A 19819-nucleotide genomic window follows, 5' to 3' on the forward strand; every position below is an offset into this window, starting at 1 on the left:
TATTCAATTCATTCCTTTATTTTCTCTTTCTCTTAAATTAAATAATATTTTAATGTTTAGAGAATGTATTGCATTCTCTAAATTAAAAAAAAATATTATTTATGAAATCTAAATATGTTAAATAGATAAAATAATTGATGTAAATATTTTTTTATATAAAATATAAAAATTTATGATAAATTTTATGTCTAGATAAATTAATATGGATGCTTTAACAATTCAATCATGTTAATTTGATATGAATATTCAATTTTAAGAGCCAGTTACTTTGCATAGTGATTCAGTATCGCTATTGACACAGCAAACAGGCAAATGCCACCTATAAAAACTGCTGCTTAACATATTCTAAATATCGACGCACTGAGTCGACGCCAAGCCCCCTGCGCTGGTTTGGTGGCGACGCTGCACTCTCCTCCGCCGTTTCCTTCGATTGCCGTCATGTTATCGATCGAGGAGTCCAAAAACCTCTTCGCCTTGCTCGAATCAGAGTCGAAGTCCTTCGATGAGATCGTCGCTGCTTACCAATCGCAGTTCCCACGGGAAGCCCGGTTTAGGGTTTGCTCCTCCCTTGCTATCCTCCTCGAGGTAGGAGATTTGTTTGCCTTTTTTTTTTCCCCCTACTAGTGGAATAAGTTTAATGGATCAAGATTCGCTTCCTCGAGGGTTTGCTCTATGTTTTAATGGGTTAAGTTTGCGCGATTTGAATCTCGCTTTGTTTTTAGGTTATAAAATGGTTCTATCTGCCATCTTACTTTGAACCCCATTTGCCTAGTATTGTTGGTCATTTAGCTGAAGGGATATTAAATTGCCTAAGCCTTTAAAAATGAGATATTCTTTAATCTTAAATGCCTTTTCCAGGAACAGCGTCACGACCTAAGGCTGCTCCTAGTAATGCTGCCTTGTCTTTTTTGATGGACGATGGTTTTTGCCAGTGTATTTTGATGGTTCTGCAATTAAAAAAATACTTCGCTTCATACAGTTTTGTAGTCATTATGGTCATGCCTTTTCTTTTATTTATTGTGTTTTTTTTTCTCTGTTATACATCTATAAAGCCCCCTCTTGTTGATTTGATGCTACTATGATAACACAGCTGTTAGGCAGAACACTAAAGGATAATATTTGTCTGCAAAAAAATTTCGTATTTAGTGCTTGTATTTATTTTGAAATATCTGTGAATTGGGGTGGTATATTATTAAAGAAACTTTAAAACCTCTAAATGCATGATTATGTTAACCAATGATGATTGATTCGGAAAAGAACCAAACATTTTTTTCATCCAAGTTAGTATTGTAATATTGATGGAACCTATGGCGTCAAATATGAACACCATAGGCTTATTTTCTTTTCTTAAAAAGAATTTGAGTATATAATTCAGGTGTTCAGTGTTATATGGGGAGTACACTGACTCCAATTCGCATAATTTGTCTCCACCATCCTATTGCATCTTTTGCCTGGAAATTTAAGTTGTTGCTTGGGAAATGAAATGTGAGTTACGATGTGGGATACTCAACTGTTTCAATCAGAAGGCTTGACTTGGATCATTTGATGGATTAAACCAATTGGTCTCATTATTTTTCTTTCGTCCTTTTCTCCCTTATCTTTTATGTATCCTATCTTATTACTTTTAAATTCCTAGATACTCAGTAGCTGCTCCTTTTTTGATTCATCATCATTTTCTTTTCATCACCGGAGGTGTAAGAATTGGTTCTCTTTTTGTACTGGCATCACTGGGCCACAAGATTTCTTACTGTTCTATTTATATGTATATTCTTAGAGATAACATTATCTAATTTGTAGCTGACCTTTTCACTTGCTTATTGTGAGTTGTGATTGTGTCAAACTTACTAGCTTCTTTGTAAGGTTTAACCATTGTCTTACTTTTAGTTTTCAGTGGGATGATCTTCTGTTAAATTTTATGTTGCCATAATTATAGTATTGTTATACAAGTTTACATATGCCCTAGCAAAATATTTTTTTTTGTGTTCTTTCGCTCATTAAATGTGGATATACCACATTGCTGAGACTAATATATATGCCACAAGGGGCAACTTTCTTTAAATGAAAAATTAATCTATGAGTGCATGTCTCTCTAAACTATTGAGTAACATGCTTCAGTAGCTATGCTTTATGAATACATCCTTTATAAGATACCAAAGAGCATTATAGAAGATGATTAACTAGACTAGATATGGAATGTATCATCATTTTGTCGCAATGTTTCCACTTTTAGATTAATGCTCAAACTTAAGTGTGAAGATGTTTCTCTTTTGAGTAGCAAAATAGTAAATTTTATAGGCTACAAGACAATGATAAAGTTAAACACGATTCTCGTGCTCGGGAATTAAAAGTGGCATTCATATAGTCTTTGTTTTTTGTATATATGGTATGAAAAACATTCTCTTGTCTATGCAATTAACTATATTTCATATAGTCAAGGTTCTCAAGATATAGATCCTACCTATGAACGTAGAGAGCATTGAATTGGATTATAGGTTTCTTGAGATCCAAGTTCAATTCCGATCCTGCTTTGAACCTGGGATTATTTAGGCCAATTTATATCAGAGGATTGTACAATTCTAAGGTTAGACCATAGTCTTGACAACCATAATCACTAGAACATTGTTCTCATGAACTAATCTTTCCTTTTGGATATCCTGAATTTTGTATACTCTGTAGCTCAAGGAAGCTAGACCCCTGTCCAGCATCACCAAGGTGTATTTGTAACCACTCTTCTTTACTAACATGATTGAACACCCTTCCATTACTGAGTATTAATGCCTTTTATTTCTGTTTGAACTTTCTTGTCAAGGAGTATAGTGATTCATAGAAAGATTATCATGAATTCTTCAAGTAAATCAAATTGAGATTTTTTTTCCACCACTCATGGTAGTTTGCTAATCGTAATGAATGTTTATTTATGTTTAACACACTTCTAATTTTCTTCTCGCCATATCCAGGATAAGGTTTTGTTGAAGCCTAGTCAGCGTTTGGTTGCATATGCTATACTTCATCAGACTTATTCCTCTAATCCGCCATCATCAAATCCGTTTATTTCATTACTTGTAAATGTGAGTATGTTTGGATTTTGAAATCATGAACTGATTGAATTACAGATACTTATATTATTTTGTTAATTGTGTCATACAATTTCATTTTTAGCCTTGAAGAGTGTCATATGTTTGGTAGTTCTCTTAGCCAGATTTTTTACCTTTAGTTTCATTTTGCGTACTTTCAGCTTTAAGCTTTTAATAATAAAAGAAACAGAAACATGCAAACTTGACTGCTATGTTTCACTTAACTAATTGTCAAAACATTTATAACACCATACTGCATAAATTTGGACTCTACAAGTATTTATTTTTGTGATAAAATTAGAATCTTGAAGATGATTTTCTGTCTGATTTGGAATTTGATGGCTTTAGTGGTAGACCAACATCAGTGTATGACTCTTATTCTAGAAGCTGATCCTACCTTTAAATTTTTGCTTCGATAGTGAGATTTGTATGCTCCCAATGAGATAGAAACATATCAAGTTCTGGTCCATTTGCCACACATTGGCATGTGATCGGGTTTTCCAATTGAGTGCTTCTGAACACTGATCTTGGCCTTGTCCCATTTAGAACAAGTATTGGGTTTTGGGTTATTTCACATCAACATGGTACCTTTATTTGCTCTGATGATGTTCGCTTACAGTATAATTTCATATTAGCCCCACCAGAATAACTGGAATTTATTGCTTATCCTTTTTTTTAACAGTTTCCTTCACATCGTCTTTTGATCTATGGGCATGGGGTCAGCATGGCAAAAACTTGCTATCTTTCTTCATTTGGTCACATGCTTATTCATATTACAAAATTAATATGTAGATTCAAATATTATACCGTTATATTGTTCTTTGACTTCTATTGTTTAGTTATAAGTTGAGATTCAAAATAACTCATAGCTACAATACCAACAACTATTGAAATAACTGGTTAGGTCAACAGATCATTTATGATAATATCAACAAATTTGCAGCTTACTTGGTAGAAGAGCATAGAGAAAAAGAAGACATGCATAGATTGAAAGAACTACGAACTTAGATATACATATTTTTCAATCACTTATAATTCTTTAAAGGAATTAAAACTTCTTATGCTTGCATTCTCTTGCAAATCAGCAATTTTTTGTAATTACAGGCAGCAAGTGATGATACCTCAGTAAAAATGGAGATGGTGTTTATTCAACTTTTACTCGGATCTATAGGTGGAAACAATAACAGAGAGGTTGTTACTTTTATTTTGTCCTTCAGCTGCATTTATTGTACGATGTGCTATTTCTTTCTATTACACTTGTTAATCTAGTATGATATTTTCCAAAATATCTTTGGAAGTAATTGGAAGGAGAGCCTTGGCGCAACGGTAAAGTTGTTGCTATGTGACTAGAAGGTCACGGGTTCGAATCCTGGAAACAATCTCTTGCAAAAAATAGGGTAAGGTTGCGTATAATGGATCCTTCCTCGGGATTCCGCATGGCGGAAGCTTCGTGCACCGGGTTGCCTTTTTTTTTCTTTGGAAGTAATTGGCATGTTCTAGTGTCCACTTGTTAACATTCTAATAACAAAAATACAAAAAAATGAATGATAAGTACAGTAAATCATGATCATTCTGACTACATGGCTCAATTTGAGATGTTCTTTATTTGAAGTTAAGAGAATTGAGCAATGTATGTTAACGCGCTCTATGAATTTTTTGGTTGAGAAATTTGAATTTGGAATTGGAAGTTAGGCACTCGGGCTGTCAATAATATTGCAAAAGGTTGGATTAAGGGAACAGGTCACTTCAGCGACCATCATGTTTAACTTGTATTTTATTTAAATTAGTTGATTTTAGGAGATAACTATATCTACATTTTAGAATCTAATTTTACACATTTTATATCTTATGTCTTAGCTTTTTTGGCTGTTGATCAGGTCATGAAGCTGTCGGCTGTTGATTACATCAAAGGATTTGATTCTTCATCCTATGTAAGATAATAATTAGAAATGTTGTATTGGTAACATATCAACTGAGGATAATTTCTTTGCTGAGTTGTGATTTGGGCATGATCTTCTGGTAATTACACTATTGTTGTTAGGAATTGTTTCAACGTGAACAGCTGCAGAAGCTATATGCTGATGGTGTACAGTCCAAATCATATTACAGCATTTTCCAAGCTGCATCTGTCAAAAATATTATTCCAGATCCAGATATATCTATCGGCATTGATGCCACTCCATATGAGTATACAACATATCCCTCCTCTTGATATATATAAGAAGTTTCCTAGGAGCCTTGTGGTAATATTGCTCTGTTTCAGGCCAAAGCTTTCAGCTGCAGGAACAAAACCAAGAATTGGTTCTGATGATAGAGGCAATGCTATATTAGGTTTAATGCAAAACTTGTCTGTTGAAGGATTGGGTCCACAATGGATAAGGCCTGCACCACCGATGCTCCCAGTGTTAGATGGAGAAGTAAAAGATTTTACCTGAGACCTTGCGTGTTCAATTGTTTTCTCTAGTGTTATTAATCTGCAAATTCTTGTACAGCTTATATGGCTCAATCCTGACAGCAATCACGAGCTTTTGTGGGATTATGGCATGTGTGCTGACACCAGTCGAGGGGCTGCAGTGAGAGATTTGATTGCTAAAGCATTAAAAGGCCCACTTGCACCTGCCCAACAAGAGGTCATGTTCTTTTTCACGCTAACTAGGTAGCATCTGTTGGTCATAGTGGCCAATATTTCAGCTGTGCTCTATGAACATTACTAGTTGTTTTCCCTTCACCTATGCCAACATTTTCTATATTAATGAAACAATGTGGCCTTTCTTTTTGTTTCTTCTTGCAGCAATTTGTGTTAGAACTTGCAAAGGATGCGAAACTCGTCTATCATTGTGGACTTACTCCTTCAAAGCTACCGGTTTGTATTATTTTCATTATTATGTGATATCTCATTTCAAATTTTGTGATGAGATTATATCTGTGTTTTCTAGGATCTTGTTGAGCACAACCCACTTATTGCTGTCGAAGTTCTTTCAAAGTTGATGAATTCTCCTGAAATTTCAGAGTAAGATCTTTTGATATTTGTGCCAGTGATAAATATGTGGGTGCTATGCCTGTTTTTCTTATCAGAATTTGGTTGGCAGGTATTTCACTGTTCTTGTGAATATGGAAATGAGTCTACACTCAATGGAAGTAGTCAACAGACTGACAACTGCAGTTAATCTACCAACTGAGTTTGTACACATGTACATCACTAACTGTATAGCATCATGTGAAAACATAAAGGTTCTTCTTCTTTCATTCTCAATGCTGTCACTTTTTGAAGGCATTGGTTTTGAATTACTAACTCACTACATCTGAAAAAAAATCTGTTTGTCTTTGAGTTGCATAGTATGATGATTTTCCTATAAAAAACATTTTTGTATTTTTCTTAGTAGCTCTAAATGATTTGGCATAGTTGTCTTAGTGATGATAAGCTTGATTATTAGACAAAAAATTGAGATGAATTTATGGATTAGTCAGTCCAACGCCCTGCACATTCAATTGTGCTAGTGATGATCAATTTTGATGATCGTTAAGGAAGTTCTTGACTTTGGTGCTTACTGTTGGAGCAATCTAGGTACCCTAGGTTTTGATGTTTGGACAAAGGGTTAAGTTAGGTTTATTGTTGTATTTGATATGCATTGTGAGTGTGCAGGATATAGGTACAACAAGGAAATTCCAAGGGTGATCTTGGCAAATGAGGAAAGTTTAAGGATGAGTCTTGGCGGTGTAAGTCCAAGCATATAGTTTTGGCAACGTAAGTCCAAGTGTGACTTGACAATGGATGAAATCCCGGAGGCGCGACCTCTTGGCAAAGGAAGATCCGACAACAATGATAAGATCGATGGAAGCTTCAGAAGACAAGACGTGAAGGATAGGGAGGCATCCGAGGGACGCAAGGCTGATGGAGGAGGCTAGAAGGCTAGGTCTAGGTTGGTTGGGCGAGGACAAGTGCTGAGTGAATATACTCGGGGGTTAACTACTAGGATTAGGGTTTTTACTGTAGTGTTACTGTAGCAGTACTGTAGCACTCGATTGGTGTTTTCATCAGTCGACTGGTGCGGTTGACCGGGCAGTCGGCTGGGAGCGAAAAGAATGCTTCTGTTCGTTCGATTAGTATGAATCAGTCGACTGATGGAAGTATCAGTATCGAGCCGTTGGGTTGTAACAGTCGAATCTCCATAGAGACAGTCGACTAATGGTTTTGGCTGTCGACTGGTTGGCGGGGTTTTCCAACCCGTGGCCTATATAACCAAGCATTGGAAGCTTAGTTAAGATTGATGAAATAGAGGTGATTAACCCCTATTAGTAGTCTTCCAAAGCCTCCAAACTCTTCTTGTGATCTAAGAGTGTTTAGATCAAGGTTGTGGTGAGGTTTCTCCATCGAGAAGGAGGTTTGAGCTAGCCGGAGGTTTCCGAGGAGTCATCCACCGACGAATTGGGATCATCTACCTTACGGACAGCCGTGGAGTAGGAGCCCTAATCTCCGAATCACGTAAACGCCTTGTTACGGTTTGTTTTGGTTTATTGTCTTTCCTTTTTGTTTATAGGGTTTAGCTTTCTTCTTGTTAGTTTGTATTTTTGTTTTCCGCTGCGTATTAACAAGTATAGGAAGTGGCGATTTGGGTGAGACGCTATTCACCCCTCTCTAACGAACGTCAAGGTCCCAACACTTACATCCCTTTAGAAATGAAACCTCATTTATTTTTTACCTTTAATTTTTTTGGCAGTTTGAATTGTTTGCTTTTATTGCCACTGTGATAGTTTATTGTCAATCTCATCTTCTTTAGACTACATCCTTTCATTAAAACATCCATCTAAGAGACAGCAACAGTTGAAATTTGTTCCATTGTGCAAGTGATGATCAATTTTGATAATTGTTAGGGAAGTTATGACTTGTGTGCACCTACATCCCTTTAGAGGTGAAACTTCGTTTCTTTTTTACCTTTAATTTTTGGTAGTTTGAATTGTTTGCTTTTACTGCCACTGTGTTAGTGTATTGTCAGTCTCATCTTCTTTTGACTACTCCTTTTATTAAAGCATTGTTCCATGCATCATAGTTGCTTTTGCTTACTATACCTCTGTAATTCCAGTTTTTCTAATCCAAAATAATGGTTGTCAGCAGTAATATTAGTTCTAGAATTTCTGAGTTTCCGCAGTTCTATGAATAAAGAAAAAAAATCTTTGTTACATTTCACTTGTCCATTGCACTTATTTGTTTCAGCTAAAAATTCTTAATTTTTAGGTGTATCTCTCATTTAGAATTTAATTTGTTGGGTAGCCCTAAGACAATTATTGATACGTGAATCTAAGGGGACGGATACATTAAGTTTGATACTCAGTTTTGGGTTTTCAGTGAAAGTTCTTATTTATGTTCATCTTATTCAATATTGTTTATGATGCTGTCTAATATTTGCCACTTTGAACTGTTGACATCTTAGAATGTATCCTCACCATCTTCATCAAATATGAGGTATTTGTACCAACCATTTGGGGTCAACTACACAGATCCCAATGAGACTAATGCGTAGTTTATTATTTCCATGTTTGTCTTATCCAGTCATCGCTGCCATGATCGTCAACATTGTCGTCACCAAGCCAATATTTGTTCAAACTGTTTGGAGTCAAGTTGTGTTTGTTTGAATGATACAACCCTTGATTATTAATAATATTAAAATCAATTAAATTATTTTTTTATATTAATTTAATGTTTTCTTTGGCCTTGTACTCCATACACCTACTCTAATTGATATAACTCTTAATTATAGATTGCTCACTTTTGAGCATGCACTTCATTTGCATCTTAATATGCATGTTAGTGGAGCATACAGAATGTTTTACTTCTCCAATTTAGCTTGTTTTTCCATTGTATTTTGCTGTTTCAGTGTATGCTTTCATTTTAATGGGCTATACCTTTTATAATGTTGGCAATTTGGTTCCTGAAGTTGTCTATTTTCTAATGGCTGATAAAAGGATTCTAGCATTTTATGTTCTTTTCCATGTTCAGGACAAGTACATGCAAAACAGACTGGTGAGGTTGGTTTGTGTCTTTCTGCAAAGTCTTATCAGAAACAAGATAATCAACGGCAAGTTTGCTTTTGTTTTTTCATCATGCTTACATGCATTTCCAACTATTAATTTGTTTGGAGTAATCAAATGTGTAACAAATTTGATAGGACTGCATACAATAGACTTAATGTGCTCTGGCTCTAGTTCTTTGTCTAGTGCCACATTGACTTGGCTTGGCGATTCAGGATGGAACTCATGAATCCAGTTGGAAAATAGATATATATTTCGTGCAAGTTTATTTCAAGCTGGCTAGCTAATTACTCTGATAACTAAATTCTAATTCTGTGAATTAAGATTCTATTCTGGGTTGATTTTTTTTTTTCGTTGACATGTTTGTCTGTTTGTTGTGCAGTTCGTGATCTCTTCATAGAAGTCCAGGCCTTCTGCATTGAGTTCTCACGCATCAGGGAGGCTGCTGGCCTGTTCAGACTTCTCAAGACCTTGGAGTGATCATACAAATTCAAATGTTGCTTTCTCCCCATTTTGTACATCCTGCCCAACACATCCTTGCCGAGGGTTTTGTGTTTTCTTCTTTCGTTCATGGACCTTTTGGAACATTGTGCCATAGACTTTTGCATCATGCTGCTGCTCCATAAGCTTCTTGAGTTTGGAGAGTAAAATTTAAGCGATTTCACATACCATGTTGGAAAAAGAAGTCATGTTTCATGCATTCTCTAGATGAAGTGTCTTCTCGCCATTGGTTCAGTGTATGCTTGAGTTCTACTCCCCTCTATTTAATTCATGCTTTAACTCTTAGCGACGCGTTAGACTTAGTTTAAGCTGACACTGTACTGTGCTCCAACAACTTGCAGTATAAGCACTACTACGATGCAAATGGATGGTAGATTCGTATTACAGGAGTAAAGTTTGAATCCTCTAGGTTCATTCTCTTAAGGAATAAATTCATAGGAGACCGTTTAGTATTGTGATTCATCTCCTTTCCACATCCTGGGTGGATGGTGGAGGAATATCTGATATGAACGTTCTCATTTTTTTTTTTTTTTTTTTTGCATCATTACTATGACGTAAACTTGCGGTGGTGATTTCTTATAAAATCATGTTATATAGGTACCTATCCAAGTGATGATGATTGTTTTCTTATAAAATCATGATATATAGGTACCTATCCAAGTTTTACTGAAATAACTACGAGCTTGGCTTGGCAACGGTGTAGTGACAAAGTACCTTTTAAATTTTTTAGGCATTTAAGAATTGTTTTTAGGCATTTAAGAATTGAATTTTAGTTTTGACAAATTAATATATGATTTTTTTTAATGAGTAGTTGACCTAAGGATGTTAAATTAAGGAAAAATTTGCATGCAGTCCCCATTAGCAAATATAAGTTTGTATGCCATCTCCATTGGAAAAAATCTTTCTTTTCACTCCCTAGTCTAATATATTTACCTAATTGTCCTTGATATTTTAAGTATAAAAAGTCTAAAAATGAGTATAAATCCTCTTAAATTCAGTACAATTAAACTAGAATCTAGTATATTTTCTATCAAATTGAGTACGATTCTTTTTCCACCTCAATTGGATGGAAAATATATTAGATTTTCTTTAAATGATACTCAATTAGATGTAAAATATACTAGATTTTCTTTAAATGATACTCAATTGGATGAAAAATATATTATATTTTTTTCAAATGATACTGAATTTAGGAAGAATTATATTAAATAGGAAAAAAGTCGTACTAAATTTAATAGAAAATATACTCGATTCTAGTTTAAAATATTGAATTTAATAGGAATTATACTTATTTTTAGACTATTTATACTTAAAATATATTAAGGATAATTTTAATTAAAAATATACTCGAATATATTAGATTTTCTTTAAATGATACTCAATTGGATAGAAAATATACTAGATTTTCTTTAAATTATACTCATTTTTGGATCTTTTGTACCAAAAAAATTTGAGGGGCAATTAGGTCACAATGTTTACACGAGGGAGTTGAAGTAAATAAAACTTTACATGCAGGAGTGAAAACAAAATTTTTTTATGAGTGAAAATTACATGCAAAATTTAAGTTCTGATTGAAGATTTTTTTCTACTATACTCTTAAATAATTAATAGGTCATTTATTATGAATGTTTTTTTATTTATTCACGTAGTCATGAAAAATTTTAATGGAAACTTACAGAGCCTCTGAGATTAATCTAATTTGAATATTTGATGCCTACTTGAAAAAAAACATTAAAAAAATGAAAGAAACTATGTGAGCATTGGTAGCGAGAGGGCTTTCAATATCAACATACCCTTTTTCCTGCAAGGCTGCAAGTATTGTAATCAGTACAGTACGTCTCTCTTCTCGGTTTTCCTTTCTGTTTCTTTCCTTTTTGTTTTGCTTTAAAGAAGAGAGTGTTTGGCTGGATTTATAAAGCACTATTTTGAAATTTATAAACTCTTCAAATTTATTTAATAAATTTTTTTTCAAACAATTTATAAATTATCAAAATAATTTTTTTTAGAATTTATAAGCTATTTTAAAAAAGTACGGGAGACCTTATTTTTTTTAAAAAAATTTTTTTTAATAATTTTCTTCTCTAAAATACCTTCATATAATTTTATAAATTCTCATCTTATCTTTCATAAATTTTTATAAACCTAATATCTTTCTATCTCCATCGCTTTCTCTTTCAGCGCCGTATCATCTTCTCCGTCAGACGTCTTTTTCCAATTTTTCTCTTCTCCAATGTAAAAATTCATCCAAATTCTCTATTAATAAAAAATTCAAAACACTCTATTAGTAGTATTATATTCTTTTGATAATTTTATTAATAAAAAAAATTTATAATACCAAACACATCAATACAAATATTTTTAAATTGATTGTAATAAATTTACACAATACTTTAACAATTTATTTTTAAAATAAAATCTAACATACAAATATTTATAAATTATTTTTAATAAATTTAGTCAAACATTCTCAAAAATAGGGATAAACCCTAAGACTGCGGTGGTAACAATGACTATTTGTGACGGTGTGAGACATGAGGGAACAGCCCAAGAATGTGTTCTGGCACAAAGTCATGCCGAGTGAGAATTCCAACAATAGGAGGCCTCTGCATGGAGCAAAAACAATATTCGTAAGTGCCTGATAATATGGAAAACAAATGGATATGCATAACGGATGGCCTCCTTAACGCATCAAATTTTCAAATTTTTAAGAGAAAAAACACACTGCCTATATGAACTATAATTTTTGAACTATACATACGTGTATTCTTGGAAAGAGTTCTTACCCCTGGAGTCTTTGGCACAACGCACAGGTGCCTGAGTCCAAGCTCCCTGAAGAGGACAGCAGCTTTAGATAGTGACATTGTCTCGACGACTGTGTAGGGTGATGTGTTGGCGATGGGGTGGAGATCAACAAACATATCCAATTCCTCTTCAAGGATATCCAAATCTTCCAGTTTCAGCCCTTTGCCTAATCCAGCTTTTGAAAAATCAAAGGGTCCAAATCTTTGTAACACTTCTTCTACCCCAGTTTCTACCCTTCCCATGGTAAATATCTTTCCCTTCAGCAAAACAAGCAAATGAGACCTCAGTACCAGCCCAACAAGTTCAGGAGCATCTGAGAAGGGGGGTTCATTGATCACTGGAAAACCATTATGACCAGTGAATCTCAGTGCTTCGACTATGTTCCCTACTCTCTCCACACCAGAGAAGGAAATCAGAGGTCCTGATATCACGTCCCCTGCTACCAAGTTCCTCATGTAGGGTTCTGCATGGGCTTCCATGAATGGAAGCCCCTTCATCTTGACCATCTGATCATAGACCCCCCTGTTAAAGCAATCAGCTACTGTCTTGGATAGGAGGAGGACTAACATAACCAGAGGCAGCATTAGAAGATCATTGGTCAACTCGAGAAGTATAACACAGACAGAAACTGTCATTCTCATAGTTCCACCTAGGAAAGATGCTGCTCCGAGAAGGGCAAAGAGACCTGTGTCAAGGTCTGATAATGGACCAAGAAGAGTGCCAACGATCCTTCCATAAGTAGCACCAGCAAGTATAACAGGAATGAAAAGACCAGAAGGAATAGCAATGCCATATGTTGCAACTCCAAGGCAGAAAATTGCGGCGAAGAAGACTAAAAGGCTGGATATGCGGAATTCATTCTCTGTGCCGCCACTGAAGAGATTGCGGATGGCATCATCATTGGTGTTGAGGAAGAGAGAAGCAAGGTCATTGTAGTGACCTGAGGGGCACTGGAAGTTTTTGAAATTGCCCGAGCGGCCGACGGTTGGGCATTCCTCTTGAAGATCCTCAGGACAAGGAATGCAGCTGGCAAACCAAGGTAACCCATAAGAGCAGCATGATGTGAGGAGAGATATGATGATAGTGAGGAGAATCTTGAATGGGGCACCTTTCCTGCAATTCGATGGATTAGTGCAATCAGTTCAATGGCGAGAATTGAATTTAGTTTATATGAATTCAGAGTGATTCATGACAGCAATGCTATCGACTAAAGGAATTTACTTGTTGATAAAGCTGTATGTTCGAAGGGTCATGTTTACAAGATAGTTGAAGAGGGCTCCAAATACTCCGCCAATTAATCCAATAGCAACAATAGCTATCAGATCTTGAGTGTTATATGTTGAAACACTTGAACTAACATCAAACATTATTAGTCCTCCCTTGCCAAATAATCCACATTTTCCGCTACGGCAATACTCTATCAAGCCTTTCAATACTACAGCAACAATAGCGGTTGTGAAGAATGTTCTCCACAGAAGTGCACTTCGCCACCTGAGAAGAAAAAAATGTTATCAAACGATATAGTTCTGCAGGCTTAAGGATATTCGACTCATTCAATGGAAAGCACAAGGCAAGTATATTTTCTCCATTTCTGAACATAGAACAAACACCCTCAATACTTAGAACATTGAAGTTTCATAATGCACTTGTATCTGTTAGAACTTGTTTGAAACAGTTAGGATCGTAAAGCTAATGTTGCAAGTGTAGCTCAGCCTACTTGTTGTGGCACAACTATTTTGCAGTATCTAATCTTTTGTTGCCAAACAAAAGAAACATGATCTTCGTTTGGCTCTACATGAAAAAGCTACCAGAATTGCCTATTCATAGTTACAATTAGGAATCTTGATATATGACGGATTCAATGCAGTCTGAGACAGTGTTAAGCACATGCGTTGATTCACTTCAAACAAATGCTTCTATTCTCAATGTCCGGTGCCTTCAGTCAACACTTTCTCGCAATGCCGAAAGGTAGGATTCAGGTCTTTTATTATATGAAAAAAATGGTGTTTCTATAGCTTTATATTATTACCAAGAAGCTGCTTCTTCAAGTGCAAAGAGCACGCCTCCAACAGGTGCTCGGAAGGCGGCTGCCACTCCTGCTGCAGATCCACAGGTTATAAGATCTCTTCGATCCCTATCATTTTTGAAGTATCTGAGCCATGTCCATGTGAGATGATACTTGCGAGATCCACCCTGGCCTAATAAGTTGGCAATGCAAGCACCTGTATGTACCATTGGCCCCTCCTTACCTAGTACAAATCCAGCAGAAACTCCAGCAATGGACCCAAATATCTGAAAAACAGAAGTGCAAGTAAAATTTCCTTCCTATAAATAACTAGTTGTAAAAAGACATGAATTGTTAAACATTTTTATTACTCTTTAGTCTTTACCAACTACCAACTAAATGTTTTTTTTTCTTCAAAACATGTACCCAAAGGTATTTCTAGATTTTATTCTTTAGTTGATGAAGTCATTGCATGGTATAGTTAGATTAGAAGTTCAAACTAAAATTTCAAAAACACACCTTCACGAAAAGTGTGCTAGGAGCAAGTATGGAGTAAGCATCAACTCCATTGAGATATGCTTTAACTTCAGGTATGCCTGACCCAGCAGCAGCAGGTGCAACATAAGCACAAAGGGTAGCTGCAGCTGCTGCCAAAATCACATTGATACCGCCATAGGCGAAAAATGCTGTCAAGTACCTGTATTGAACCATAGTCTTAGAAACATGTCTTGCTCACATTGTACAATAAATTATGAGAGCATATTTTTTGGATTCAAATGAGAGCTGCAAGTTGGCAAAAACTAAAGGTTGGTACACAGTTTTTTATGCAAGCTTATGGTCCCTTTACAATCAATCGATGTGTCTGCTGATGTTTATAAATCAGAAACTATCCTTCAGCAGCAAGCAGATGTACCTAACTAAAACTATAAAATTTGTTAGGAATCTAATATAGTGTTTTACCATACAACAAAACAGAGTTGCCACTTTGTCAGAGAGAAGATGCAATGCAATAAAGTTATCACATTGTTGGTCATCTATAATGACTTATCACATTTGCTAACCAAAGTCCTTTAGACTTCAGAGGTTCTAAGATCAAGTTAGGTTCTTGAGAAGACAATTAGCAAAAATCATATAAGGATACTTATGATTTTCCATTAATGAAAATTGAACACAGGTAAAGCACAGACCTGGGATATTGGATCCTAATATTTTCCTTATTACAACAATTTCCATATGAATATTAAGTTATTAAGAGGAGTCACTGAAGTTGAACTATTAAATTAGATAATAATGCACAATAAGGGTATTCTACAATCTAGGGATAATTTGTACTCTATATGATAAATTTTATATGACTTGAATGACCTTATCTTCAAAATTAATGGGATATAGTTTATGGGATTACCTGTGCTCAAGCATCAAATTACTAGTCAGCAACAACTTAAACCCAGCAATGTTCTCAACTGCAAGATTGTTAAAGAATCCGACAAGCCCAGTTGCCAAGCCAATCATAAGAGCCAGAGTCCACTTCAGTACAATGTACTGAAATATTTGAACCTTTTTCCTCGATCGCCAGTCTTCCTTGAAAACATCGTTTTCCACAATTCTATGCAAAATGTAAATGTTTTTTCAAACAAACAAAAAAAGAAGTATGGCAATAAAAAGTTAAATTTATTGAGCATGAGATGAGGCTCACAAAAAATCTTTGATGACAGAAATGATAGTTCATGAACAGTAGTTTTTTAATCCAACATAATTAGAAATTCAGTGAAAGGTTAAAAAAATGTGGAAAAAGAACCGGTTGGGATGGCCTTAGAACAAAGGATAGATGTGGAAAAATAGATTGTTAAAACAGAATTGGCCTTGTATAATTATTCATTCTGTAGGTCACACCTCTTGCAATGTTGTCAAAAGACTGGAGAAGATCCTCAATGTGCATGCTGTGAACTGACTTAAGTAAAAAGTCAAAAACTAGTGAGTTATTAAAAACAGTAGTTTGTCTGTCACCATGTTGTAAGGTGCAAATGGGATATCCAGACACGTCTCACATATGAAATTACATAAGCATAGCAGTTGGATACATTCATCACATAAGTTGACAGAAAGTAAGGGAACAACTAACTAAGTACCTAGAAGGATTTTTAAATAAGAAATAATAAATTTTCTCTTCTTTCTCTTACTCCTTCCTCCTTCATCCTTCCTTTTGTACTTTTTACTAATCCTATAATGTAGACGGCACTACCCTATTGTGATGTTTCCTCATGATAGTCTTGTCCTGGGGCATGCTGCCAAGATTGGTTTAAAATGGAGAGAGGGAGAGAAATGAGGTGAAAAAAAAAAGAAATTGTGAGCGAAAGAATAAAGAAATAAGCATTCCTGATTAAACATATATTTAGGCACCCTTGTCAGCTTTTCTTCAGTCCCCACCGAATTAATTTGACGGATGGACCCAATTGCAATACATATAAGTTCATGCAAGTAATTGCCACAAGTTCATATACCCAAATTCTATTTCGGGCATAATTCACGTATGAAATAGAATAGCCAAACCTTATTCACCATGTACTTCTGAGATTCGTTCAAACTAGATACTACTTTAAAAGGAAAAAAAAATACAATAGAAGTCATTAATTATGGTGCTAGAGCCATCTAAATGGATGCAAAATTGAGTGGAAATCAGTATTCTTGAACTTCCAAACATACCAAAAACATGACAAAAAATTGCAATATACAAGCCACGCAGAAGTACACCACTTATTTATCTGAATTAAGAAAATCTTACTCGTAGTCCAAGCTCTCAACGGGGCAGACGTTGGCACCAATGATGGCTATCTGTGATGTGGTGTTCCCGGTGAGTTTCCTAAGCAGAGGCTCGCTTGCACTTCCTCCCTCCTCTTTCCCATTCAATCCCGATCCATATCTTTCGACTGCCCTCCATGCTCCCTCCATGCTCTCTATGTCATTGTTCCCTTCCTGGTGCTCCATGGCACCTCTCCGAGTCCTCGTAGTACTAACACAAGATTAACTTAAACAGAGAGCATGCATACAAATAGTTTGTTATTTGAGTTGCAATTTAGCTAGAAAATTCATCCTCGAAGCAGACTGAAATAGATGTGGGCAGGCAGTTGGGCTTGAATTGGACGTACATCGTAGATAGCTGGGTCGAATTATCTCAATTGGAAGACATGTATATCTTTAAAGCTGGTAGGTCTGAAAACTACTCACTCAACTCCGAAGATGGTGGCTGATGCAGAGGCGGCCGGAAAAAACCGTGTGATTTGCAGAGGAACAAGAAAAGAAGCAAGGCATGCAGAAAAAATAATGCATATGATATGAGTCAAAACTAATCCGTATTTCGGTAAAGTATTATTTTATTTAAGATGCGTGTTTGTATTTGATTTTTGTTCCGACCTTATGCCTCTCGTGCAAGTATGAACTTGTAATGGTAGAAATTCTACCGCGTACTGATTCGACCTTGGTATTCCTTCAGTGCAACGATAAGACAAAGACGTTTTTTTACATGGCAAAAAAATAAAAAAATTGAAGTTTCTAATTACTTGGTAAAAAACAAAAGAGGCTTGAATACTGCACTATTCTTTTTTCATGGAATAATTCTTCCTATATTCCAACAAATAAGTATTCTCCATCTATTCCATCATTAAAATAAAATATTTATTTGGATATACAAAAGGTTTAATTGAACTAAAGTTGAAAACACAAACTCAAATGATATGGGGCTTTTTAACCACGTACGTAAATTTTTAAAATGACTAAATTGCTAGGATAATTTTAAAATTACTAAATTAGGTGTCATTTCTTTTTTTTTTTACTCCTATCAATCGATTTTATTCTGTACCAAAATATTAAATTATAAAATCGATTGATAGATTAAATAATCTCAGATTGACATGAAATTAATTTTTTATGTGCTCATCTACCTTTTTGATATTTAATTCAATATATTAGATTAAATTAATATTTAAGGACATAAATATAATACAGACGAACACATAAAAATTAATTTAATGTCAATCTGAGATCATTTGATTAAATTGATCTTAATATATTTATATTTAAAAAACTTAAAATTTTAAAATATATTCATATTCAAACCAAAAATTATTACTATTTATCTACGTAAAACTCGCAATGATATTTTAATTTCAGCTCTTATTTTAAATAATCTTCTAGTATATTATAATTGACTTTTTATTTATCCTAATGGTCTATAAAAAGGAAGTTGTAGAAAATTTCTAAAGATAGTCAATAAAGCTAGAAAGATTCTTAGTATATTGCAATGTAACTGCTATAGCTTCCTACGGTGCTTAGACACGTGGTGAAGAAGATGTTGGTGAGCTAAGCTTTCTTTTATTTGGCATACTTGCCCCGTTCCTCTCTAATTTCCACGTGGTATTTTTGTCACTCGAAAGCAGCAAAAGTAAGAAAGAGAAGAGTATCGAAAAAACAAAGGACTATTTCTTTAAGGAGAAGTTAATGTTCCATCACGATGTGACTTTGCAAAACAGATCAAGGTTGCGACGTTAGATTGGGCAGGTGAAACAAACATTGACAAAATCGATCGGAGTGGAGTGGTTGTTCTTTTTATCCAATTATTAGGGTTGAGTAAACATAAGCAACTTTGCTAAAATGGACTCTCGGTAAATGGCGATCTCAAGGTTGCGAACAATTAAACAAAGAAAAAGGAAGACGAAATCATCTCACGCAATCTGGAAAAAAAAAAAGAAGAAGAAGAGGCGATACCTCGATCGATCTACTCTTCCTGAAGCTCGATTCGATCCACCTTGGCTCACGATAGGATCAGTTCATCGTCGGATAAAAGAATCCGCAGGAAGCTAAGCAATCAGTTGCACTCCGGAAATCGATCTTCTCCTCTCAATTCGAACTTTTCCGTGATCGAAGAGGCGAAAAGCGGATCGCTCACGAGGTTTCACACTCTCTCGGACCAGAGAAAGGGACAGGCGGCAGACTTGCTAGGCAAGGGAGGATTTTCCTCCCTGACGGAAGGGGTATGAGCGTAATCACCCTGCAATCGGACCAGAGAAAGGGCAGTAAGAAAAAACGAAGGGACGGATTTAAATAGGAAACGTTGCCAGGAGCGGAGATGTATAACCGCCGTTTGATCTTGATCGAACGATTGTTCATTTTCAAAGGAGGCGGTGCATGATTTGGGCCGGAAAACCACGTGAAAAATGATTGAAACTCCTTCAGAACGCAGAGTCAGGAAAACTAGACGCAGGATTTGATTTGAATCCATGTCATCCCGATTCATTGGTGGACTCAAAAATTTAGAATGACATGAAATTTCGTATATTTGTTTAATTTTACTAATTATATTCATATCTGTAAAAAATTAATTTAACACACCATATTAGAATAATAATTTTTTAAA

At 35.2% G+C, this 19819-nt stretch overlaps 2 protein-coding genes across 4 annotated transcripts; one reads left to right on the plus strand and one right to left on the minus strand.

Annotated features, from left to right (window-relative positions):
- Positions 1 to 356: 356 nt before the first annotated feature.
- On the plus strand, positions 357 to 9836 carry LOC121970239 (CCR4-NOT transcription complex subunit 11-like). Of its 2 annotated transcripts, none has more exons than XM_042520805.1 (12): positions 357 to 585; positions 2958 to 3068; positions 4179 to 4265; positions 4952 to 5005; positions 5116 to 5261; positions 5338 to 5491; positions 5567 to 5704; positions 5866 to 5937; positions 6011 to 6084; positions 6164 to 6305; positions 9070 to 9148; positions 9484 to 9836. In XM_042520805.1, exons 1-12 carry the CDS (start codon positions 439 to 441, stop codon positions 9579 to 9581), a joined length of 1302 nt encoding a protein of 433 aa, XP_042376739.1. In that variant the 5' UTR covers positions 357 to 438; the 3' UTR covers positions 9582 to 9836. The 2 variants fall into 2 exon arrangements, with proteins under 2 accessions (XP_042376739.1, XP_042376740.1); XM_042520806.1 differs by having other exon boundaries at positions 5137 to 5261.
- A 2136-nt stretch (positions 9837 to 11972) lies between these two features.
- LOC121970240 (chloride channel protein CLC-c-like) lies at positions 11973 to 19471 on the minus strand. Of its 2 annotated transcripts, none has more exons than XM_042520808.1 (8): positions 19171 to 19471; positions 17192 to 17419; positions 15815 to 16015; positions 14929 to 15106; positions 14434 to 14696; positions 13626 to 13895; positions 12386 to 13517; positions 11973 to 12205 (listed from the first exon to the last, which is right to left on the minus strand). In XM_042520808.1, exons 2-8 carry the CDS (start codon positions 17392 to 17394, stop codon positions 12113 to 12115), a joined length of 2340 nt encoding a protein of 779 aa, XP_042376742.1. In that variant the 5' UTR covers positions 17395 to 17419; positions 19171 to 19471; the 3' UTR covers positions 11973 to 12112. The 2 variants fall into 2 exon arrangements, with proteins under 2 accessions (XP_042376742.1, XP_042376743.1); XM_042520809.1 differs by lacking the exon at positions 19171 to 19471 and adding an exon at positions 17635 to 18210.
- Between the last annotated feature and the right edge of the window lie 348 nt (positions 19472 to 19819).

Source organism: Zingiber officinale, chromosome 4A (assembly GCF_018446385.1).
Source record: "Zingiber officinale cultivar Zhangliang chromosome 4A, Zo_v1.1, whole genome shotgun sequence".
Taxonomy (NCBI): domain Eukaryota; kingdom Viridiplantae; phylum Streptophyta; class Magnoliopsida; order Zingiberales; family Zingiberaceae; genus Zingiber; species Zingiber officinale.